The sequence below is a fragment of the Lutra lutra genome, chromosome 1 (genome assembly GCF_902655055.1).
Source record: "Lutra lutra chromosome 1, mLutLut1.2, whole genome shotgun sequence".
In the NCBI taxonomy this organism is placed as follows: Eukaryota; Metazoa; Chordata; class Mammalia; order Carnivora; family Mustelidae; genus Lutra; species Lutra lutra.
The window spans coordinates 223,414,578-223,424,078 of NC_062278.1; the positions used below are offsets into that span (position 1 = coordinate 223,414,578).

A 9,501-nucleotide genomic window follows, 5' to 3' on the forward strand; every position below is an offset into this window, starting at 1 on the left:
ATTTTGTCATTTTGTCCAGAGAAGAATAGCTGAATGAGAGAACAAAATGCTAAAACGGTAACAACGATCACAGAAAAATATACACTAAACGATTTAGAAGAGACCTGCAACCGGGGAAAAAGAAAGGAAAAAAAAAAAAAAAAGAATACGATCAGGCTAGTGAATAGAACAAAGCCAGACACTAGATTTTGGGTGTATTTTGATCTGGTAGAAGAAACTGCCTCCCAGAATTTTAAAATTGAAAGAAAAAATTATATATATATATATATATATATATACACACACACAAAAATAAGGGTAAATACAATGAAGGGATGGAATATGACTATAAAGAAGAAAATTAAAAAAGATTTTAAAAAGGGAATTGGTAAGAAGTTGGTTGAAAAAAGAAAGAAAAAATAGGGGGGTGGGGGGACGAACGTGATCAGGCGGGAGACTAGAACAAAGCCACACACTAGATTTAGGGTATATTTTGGTCTGTTAGAAGAAACTGTATCCCAAAATTTTAAAGAAAGAAAAACTCATGTATATACAAAAATAAGATTAAATACAATGAAGAGATAGAATATGACTGTAAAAATAAACATTAAAAAAGATTTAAAAAACGTATTGTTAAGATAAAATGTTAGTTAAAATAGGAGAGAGGAAAAATTCAAAAAAATAAAAAAAATTTTAACTTGGAAAACTAAAGAATCATGGGAAAAAAGCCATGAGTTCTATGTGCTGCATTCCCCTAGCTCTAGTTCTCATTGATGGTGAACTTGGCTTTGGCTGGATGTTCTTGCTGATCTTCAGAAGGAGGGGTCTTTTGCAGTGATTCTCAAATGTCTTTGTCCGAGGAAGAATCGGGGCCAGGCTAGGTAATCTGCTCTCTGGAGCTTTTGTTCCCTGAATGCTTTCAGTACCGCTTTGGAGGACAGGAATGAAGATGGTAGCCTCTTAGTCTCCAGCCTGGAGGAGCTGAGAGCTTAGGGCCCCACTCCTCAGTGCAACCTCGGAGAAAAGCAGTCGATTCCTCCCGTCTCCCTGGTCTCCGGCTTCGCTCCGTGCTCACCCGGCCTGTGACCGAACATTTCTGTCTCTGGCGCACAGCCCCATTTGGAGTTTCCAAACCCAGCAGGTACCTGCAGTGCACTCCCATGCCACTCCTCCTGGAGGAGGAAGGTGAGTCTCCCTGGATCTGCCACTTGTGGTGTCCCTGCTCAAAGAGCCATGGCCCGACTGTGACTTGGATCACGGTTTAAGGTTAGCCAAGCTGAGAGCCCCTCCTCAGCTCCATCTCAGTAACTGGCTTCCCTGCTCTGATATCCGGGAGCTCTGTCACATTCAGAAACCCCTGGTCTTTCTGTGACCCTGAAGGTCCTAATACCACACTGTTCCTGGGAGGGCTCCACCCCCACTTAGCCTCTGGAGTGATGTCCTTCCTTAGAATGGACTTCTAAAAGTCCGGGTTTTGTGCTCTGCTGTGCTCTCACTTCCTGGGAGCCGACTGACGGAGCCCCCCGACCCAACAGTCTATTTTCCTAAATATCACCTTGGATTCACTTCTCCACATGTCCTATCTTCCAGAAAGTGGTCACTTTTCTGTTCATAGAATTGCTGCTGTCCTTTTCTTTGCTCTCCTGTTGAGTTTGTAGCTGTTCAGAATGGTTTGATAACTATCCAGCTGAGTTCCTGGGACCGGATGATATTTAGGTCTCCTGCTCCTCTGCCATCTCGCTGTTCCCTCGATAGTCTCTGCCTTCATAAACACTGCGTCCTGTTCCTTAACAGTTCTCTTCTTGTAAGAATCTTGATGATCCCTTGGTCTGGTACAGGTTTCTGTTTGCTGATTCTGCAGAAAGACTTCCTGAAACTTGCTAACTTACTCTTCATTCTCACTTACCTTTAATATTTATATTCACAATCAAATTATTTGTCTATGGGATGTACTGGACTTGGTTTAAAGATCTGCAAGAGACTGAAAGACAATGATTTCCAGTGACATAATTTTTGGCATCTCTTTTACCTTTCAAACTTGTATTGGTTTCATGGGGAATTCTTTGTTATTTACATTATATATGTACACCTTCTGAATTCTTCCTCATAAAAAGAAGCCTGTAGATATGTTTCATGCCCACTTAACTTTGGCTGATGCCGTGACAGTCATATTTAGAGGGATTCCAATTATTTTTTTAATTTTTATTTTTAAATTTTATTTATTTATTTGACAGACAGAGATCACAAGCAGGCAGAGAGGCAGGCAGAGAGAGAGAGGAAGGGAAGCAGGCTCCCTGCTGAGCAGAGAGCCTGATGTGGGGCTCGATCCCAGAACCCTGAGACCATGACCTGAGCCGAAGGCAGAGGCTTAACCCACTGAGCCACCCGGTCGCCCCAGAGGGATTCCAATTATAATGTCATCATTTGGAATTAGGCTGGAGATGGGCGATAGTGGATGTAAAATAGTGCTGTACATTCCAAGAGTTCCCGGGAGTACTTTTCTGGGTACTACCACCTTCCGGAGTACATTTCAGGCAGTGACTATTACTCCAAGTAATCCTAAATGGACCTGGCTCAAATACAGAATTTCTACTTTCATTCAACCCTCTTTACTTTCCTTCTGAATGATCAATCTGGCCATCTATTCTGTGGTCATTTTACAAACTGTGGCCAACAGGAATGCCACCGTCAATGGACTTGGGTATTATAGTCCTTATTGCAAAAGCAATGCATATGATCGTCATATAGCATCATTATTTCTAAGTATGGTATTCATTTGAGATTTGTTCTTTCTCACCCTGATGACATGTTAGAGTATCTGCATGGTGAATATCCTTAACAGACACCACAAAACAGCTCTGAATGTTCACAATACCATCCAGTCTTCGTCACACTCTCCTGGAAAAAAAGCTACCCATATTATTCTCATACTGGTGAGCTGCTTTTTTTTTTCTTTTACTGGACCAACACTTTCTTACTGTTTATTTATTTTATACAGTAAGAAAAAGCAGCAACTGTTGAAATTTAGTAACTTTTTTCCATCATGTTACCAGACTGTGTATTCTTTCCTTCTAATTAAAAATGAAAATAGAATTTCCAGAATAAATTTCATGAAAACAAGAATCAGAATTTTCTCTTCTTAAAGAAAACTCACTGGTCATAGGAACACTCCTTAGCATGCTGCTACACCACAGGAGTCATTTGTATGAATATACGTAACATGCTTATCAATGACATGAGTTATCTGTAGTCCCCATTGAACTGAGTATACAGTCTGATGAGCTATAACAAAGTTACTGTTAATTTATGAAACATTTTGGATATAAATATAGGGTTTAGATTATGATGTCATGTATATAAGTTTTAAAATTTTATAAAATAGTAGAATATATGTAATGTAGAATGGTTTGAAACATAGGAAATATTATTTATCATAAATTACAGAAATCAATAAACCCCCCAAAGGGTAGTGGTTACTTTTGGTGTAAGGTAACCCTAATCCTAAGCAAAGTGATGAAATATGTGCGCTTATTAAATTGTGCTCTATATGGGCGCCTGGGTGGCTCAGTGGGTTAAGCCGCTGCCTTCGGCTCAGGTCATGATCTCAGGGTCCTGGGATCGAGGCCCGCATTGGGCTCTCTGCTCAGCGGGGAGCCTGCTTCCCTCTCTCTCTCTCTCTCTCTCTCTGCCTGCCTCTCCATCTACTTGTGATCTCTCTCTGTCAAATAAATAAATAAAATCTTTAAAAAAAATTGTGCTCTATACTTTTGTATGTCAGGAATATGTCATATTTAGTTTTTTAAATAAACAGAATTATTAATATTTGCATATAAATTCAGAAATATGTTCAAATTTGCAATTTTTTTGACCTAGTTTAGATAGAGAAGGAACACCAAGAAATAAACAAGATTCCAAAACACCTAGAAGATTATTGTCCTGAGAACTGTTGAACATACAGCTGACTTGAGGTTTGGATTAAGTGTGAAAGAAAGGGGCATAATGGTCCACACCCGAGAACTAGGTATCTCCCACAGGCAGAGAAAGTCAGACAGCTTGTCACAATTGCACATGATTACCAAGGGCTACATGCTTGGCCTCTGGCATAGTAGGGTAGTGCAGAGCAGATGGGTCTGGTATCTGGTTAGGAAATAAGATGTCGATTTGGGTTTAGGCTTAGAGTCAGGATCTGGGGATAGAGTCAGGGTCTGGGGTTGGGGTTTGGGGTCAGGGTCAGGGTTAAGTTTAGACATAACTGGCCCTCTTCCCCTCCTCCATTTCCATGGCTTCCAGGGTGGACAGGACTTGCCCAGGGTCACACAAGAGTCCAGGGTTGAGCTGAAGCCTTGGTTCTCTACCCTTCAGTCCTGGGCTCTAATGGAAGAGTGAAACATCCCCCTGGTCACTGAGTGCTTCAAATCCAACCCAACCCCAGTCAAGGGTTGTGGAGGGTGTCAGAGGTCATGGATTGTTCTTTCCGTTCTCCCACTTGGGAAGAGTGCTGCTGGCCCCATTCTGCCGGGCAGCTCCAGGTGCCAGCACAGCCCTGACTTGTGAGGACTGTCAGTAGATATGTGTGGATTTATAAAGGACCAGGTTCAGGGGTCCAGCGGTCCCCATGTGCACCCTTCCTGCAGAGTGGTGGGGTCTTCCTTGCACCCTTCACTTGGATGCACCCCAGTTGGCTTATGGGTTCATCTGTTGAAGGACACCCTGATTTCTTTAAGTTTTTAACTACAATGATTAGAGCTGCTGTGCAGCATTGCATGTAGTATTTGTGAGGAAAGAGTCTTTCAAAGCAGTTGTCTGAACACTTGAAGTGGGATTGTTGGGTATTCGGGTGAGGCTTATTTAGCCTTGAGGAGACTGCCAAACTGTCTTCCAAAGCAGCCGCATGTGTGTCCCCAGCAGGAAGGAGCGTTCCTGTCGTTCCCCACTGCCAGCAACCGGTATCCTCATCTGGACTTGCGCATTTCCCATCGCTGTGCTGTTGCTTACATTGATTACTTCTCATGATGGAAGAGGGAGAGCGGGTTTTTGCTTATCTTTTATCTACACCTTCTTTGTCCAGGTGTCTGTGCGGGTATTTTCCCAGTGTTAGTTCGGTCACTTGTGCTCTTGCTGCAGAGTTCTGAGAGTTTTTTTGTGTAGTTTGAATACGGATCGTTTAATAGATGTGTGTTTGGGAAATATTTCTCACATTCTGTGAGTTGTCTTTGGTTCTCTGAGCAAGGTCTTTCATAGAGTAGGAGTTTTAACTGTATAAATTTCACATTATCACTTTTTTCTCTCCTGGACTGGTGTTTGGTGTTGTGTGTTAACACTCATCACCAAATCCACGGTCGTGTAGATTTTCTTTCATGTTTTCTTTCTGATATTTTGAAAGTTGTATATTTTAAATTTGTGTACAATTTTGAGTGGATTTTGGTGGAAGTTGTAAAGGTTTTGTCTACATTTCATGTCCTATCATATGGTTTCCAATTCATCGTTCCTTGAGTGTTTCTGGAGAAGCCGGGATGTTGTACTCTATTTCAGGTAGAAATTTCTGAGATTGTGGGTTCAGCTGGACCCGGGAAGGGGCCAGATGCGGCCACGGAGCTGAGTGCACCGCCTCCTGCACTGCCTGCGCCGCCCACAGGGGGCGCCCCAGCCCAGCTCCCGATCCCTGAGGGGTTTGCAGGCTCAGCTGCCCTTGTCTGCCTGCAGGAACCCGAGCCGACCCAGGGGCGGGCGCTTCTGGAGGACATGGAGCCACGTTGGCGCTAAAGGAGCCCCGACCTCGTCAGGACATGCTGTGGGGGACATGGGGTCGTGTCCACGCTGACAGGACCCGCTGTTGGGGACATGGGGCCACGTCCACGCCAACAGGAGTCCGGCTGTGGAGGTCGTGGGGCCGCGTCCACGCCGACAGGACCCGCTGTGGGGGGCGCGGGGCCGCGTCCACGCCGACAGGCGTCCGGCCCCTCAAGCCCCGTCGTGGGAGAAGGTGAGTAGAAGCCGCCGGAGTGGGCACTGCCGAGGGCGTGCGGGGCTCGCAGGGCCCCGTGGAAGAAGGGCGCGCTGTGTAGACCGTGCGGCTTCCGCGGCTTTGTGTGCGGCGCGGTGGCCTCCCGCGGGGCTGAGCGTGGGGCTGTGGGGTCCCCCCGTCCGGGCTCGGATGCGCCCCGGGTCGCGGCTGTGTCAGCGCGCCACGGACTCGGCTCCTGCGGCTCCTCAGACCGCCTGGGCGCGGCCGCCCCCTTGGGGCTCGCGCTCCTCCCGCCCCACCCCGGCCCCACGGGTCCTTCCCGCGTCCACACCCGCCGCGGGGCCGGCCGGAGTCCGGGCGTCTGTCGCGCGCGCCGTGCCGCCCCCTTCCCGCCGCCGCTCCGGCTCCCCGGCCGCCGGCCCAAGGCCCGACCCGCTTCCTCACGGCTCCGACCGGGCTGTGGGGGCGCCGCGGGGACCTGGGACCCCGAGTCCCGCCGCGTCTGCCGCGCCCGAGACTTGGCCCCGACTCTGTCCTCCCGCGAGTCTCGGGCGGCCGCGGCCTCCTGCAAGGACGAGTGGCCCGTCCACGCGGGGGACCTGGACCCGGCGGGCTCGGCCTCCCTCCCGGAGTCCGACGCCGTCTCTGCTCCTGCGACCTGGTGCCACGTGGGTGTCGGGAAGTGTCGCGTCCTCTGCGGTGACCTCGGATCTGCGGGACCGTGTCGCCGCCGCCCCACAGAGACGCGTCATCCCCGCACGCAGACCCCCCCGCTATCGCTTCCGAACCACGTCTGTCGTGTGACACGGGCTGCTTCCGGCGTGTTACCCCAAACAGGGACACCGTCCCGCGGAACCCCCACGGAACCCCAGGTGAGGAAACCGTGACGGCGCCCGCAGTGGCACCCGGACCTGCGCAGGCCCACGTCAGCGGCCACCACCCACCGCACCATCCGTGACGTCTTCTCCCGTCCGGACCCGTTTTCTCCTTCCGGAGCCGCTCCCGAGACTCCCCGGTGTGCCCGCCCCTGACGGGTTTACGGAGCGCAGAGGCTCCCGTCTGAGGGGCATTTCCACAGGGTTACGTCACTGGGGCCGTTTCCGGGGTCCGTGCGCGTGGTGACAGGCGTCATCCTTCGTGTTTTAACGGTGACTAAACACGACAACACGGACCGCTTCAGACATGCCAGGTGGCAGTTCCGCAGCCTCAGCCGAGGTCACGTGCCGCAGGTCGGTCTCCAGAACGTTCTCGCTCTCCCCGAGGGGGACTGTGTGCGCGAAACACCAGCTTCCCGGTCCCTCCCTCGGCCCCGCAGCCGCATCCGACTGTGTGTCCTGGACGCCTCCTCCGAGTGGGGTCCTGGTGTCTGTCCTTCCGTGAGCACCAGCGTCCGGCCCTCGCTCGGGATCTCCGAGGGGAGCCGGCAGCCTTCAGACGTGCGCATGGTGTTCGCCGTAGATTTGTGGGAAAATGACCCCTTATTCCTGCTTTTGTGAGTGTTTGTATCCGCAACAGACATGGATTTTGGTCAGAACCTTTTCTGCGTCACTTAATACGACCGCATGGTTTTACTTAAACACTCATTGTGGTGCGCAACATTGTTTCACTCTATTGAACAACCCGGAGACGTTTGTGAAGAGACACTTGCTTATGGTGCACAACGTAACCATGAGCTCTTGGTTTCCAATTTTCCTGGTCAGGCTCCTTACATTTATTTAAAGAAAGGTGTAGGAATGTATTTCGCTGATTTTGTGATGATTTCATTGGGGTTGGTATTAGTGGTTAGGATGGGGGTTAGGGTTATGGTTAGGGGTTAGGGTTATGGTTGCCTTAGGGTTAGGGTCTCCCTGTCCTCACCCACACAGAGCCCGTTCTCCTCCAGTAACCAGAGTGATCTTTCTGGAACATAAGCTTTGGACTGTGGTTTGCTCCCCTCCTGCCCCCCCTCCCCAGCCTTGCCTCTCCCATGGGGACCCTCCCTTCTGTAGGCACCCAGTAGTGTGGTTTCCCACAGGTGCCTCCGGCTGGAATCCAAGCCTTTGCATATGCTGTGCCTCTGCCAGGAGCACGGTTCTCTCCTCCTGCTTCACGTCTGGCTTGTTTCCCCATTGGCTGAGCCTCGATTTGCCCCTGATGGCCTGGCTCATGCCTGCTGGGCGTGTGTGTGTGCGCTTTCCCCCCACTTAAATGTAGGGCTGCATGGGTTTTCAACCTTCTAAGCCTTAGGGTCCCCTTTGTAAGATGGGGTGCTGATGGCCCCCATCTCTGGGAGCAGAAGGTAGGGAGGCCCATGAGCGGACTCACTCAGGACAGGCTGGGAGAGTGGCTGTTGCTTAAAACAGCCCAGAGTCTACCCCCTTGAAGAAGGTGTACATGTTCACAGCCCCCAGCTCTGGGGTCCTGCTGCCACCCTCTGGCAGTGAACCTCCTCACACCCTGTCCCCTGTCTCTATAGCTTCCTGGACCTGTTCTTGCAGACAATGGAGAAGCCCTCCATGGTGGGACACAGGGTCACCTGCTACATCTTCACTGACCAGCCGGCTGCCGGGCCCATGTGCCCCTCTGGGAGAGCCAGATGTTGGTGGTCCTCATGGTGGCCACAGGGTCACCTACTACGTGTGCCTGTCCAGGAGGGCTGAAAGATAGTGGTCTTCATGGTGAGACACAGGGTCACCTGCTACATCTTCACTGACTGGCTGGCTGCTGGGCCCTTGTGTCCCCACTGGGAGGGCTGGAGGGTGGTGGTCGTCCAGGTCTGTGGTGCCCCTCACTGGCAGGATGTGTCCATGCAGCACATGGTGATGGTCAGCTGCTTTTGCAGGTCCACTGTGAGGTGGACGACTTGGTGTGCAGGCGTAGACCTGAAGTTCTGTGACCTGTGGAGATCTTGTCCCCACTCTTTGGCACCCTGTACCCCAGTTCCTACTGGGCAGCCTGTAAGGACTTCAGCTATGAGTGCCAGCCGTAGTCCCAGGCCCACATCCCCAGGGATCAGGGCAACATTTGCTACCTGGGGGCCTTTTTTAGGGTATTGGTGGTGAGGTTTCACTGACTGACCTTGGCCTGTCACCATGCGATGGGGGTCGACCTGCCCAATGGGATGGAGGCCATGTGGCATGACAAGAGACACCTGAGCAGGTATCTGCTGACCACAGGCTCACCAAGATGCTATCCCCGGAAGACCCGTGGGACTTGCAGTGGCTGGGCTGTGCCCTGGTGGACCTGTGGTATCCGCAGCTGGTGGGCTGTTCCTTGGAGGATCTGTGGGACTTGTGGCTGCCAGGCTGTCCCCTGGAGGACCTGTGGGACCTGCAGCTGCTGGGCTGTCCCCTGAAGGACCTGTGGGACCTGTAGCTGCTGGGCTGTCCCCTGGAGGACCTGTGGGACCTGTGGCTGCCACGCTGTCCCCTGGAGGACCTGTGGGACCTTCAGATGCTGGGCTGTCCCTGGAGGATCTGTGTGATCTGAAGCTGCTTGGCTACCCACCACCCCCCTCCCCCATCATGAAGAAGCTGAGATACATGGCTGTGCCCAAGAATCACCAGGACACCAGGAAC

At 50.9% G+C, this 9,501-nt stretch overlaps 1 protein-coding gene and 1 pseudogene across 1 annotated transcript; both read left to right on the top strand.

The window, feature by feature from the left end:
• Positions 1 to 1,970: 1,970 nt before the first annotated feature.
• LOC125108524 (vomeronasal type-1 receptor 3-like) lies at positions 1,971 to 3,122 on the top strand (annotated as a pseudogene).
• Positions 3,123 to 3,978: 856 nt separating this feature from the next.
• On the top strand, positions 3,979 to 8,498 carry LOC125108576 (putative hydro-lyase KRH_21160). Its single transcript, XM_047744624.1, has 4 exons — positions 3,979 to 4,000; positions 5,683 to 5,962; positions 6,015 to 6,816; positions 8,400 to 8,498. Exons 1-4 carry the CDS (start codon positions 3,979 to 3,981, stop codon positions 8,475 to 8,477), a joined length of 1,182 nt encoding a protein of 393 aa, XP_047600580.1. The 3' UTR covers positions 8,478 to 8,498.
• The last annotated feature ends 1,003 nt before the right edge of the window (positions 8,499 to 9,501 follow it).

Coding starts and splice junctions, on each gene's coding strand:
- LOC125108576 (XM_047744624.1), top strand. CDS start 3,979: ATGGTCCACACCCGAGAACTAG. Junction 4,001..5,682: donor GGTCCACACCCGAGAACTAG/GTATCTCCCACA, acceptor GTCTGCCTGCAG/GAACCCGAGCCGACCCAGGG. Junction 6,817..8,399: donor GAACCCCCACGGAACCCCAG/GTGAGGAAACCG, acceptor CTGTCTCTATAG/CTTCCTGGACCTGTTCTTGC.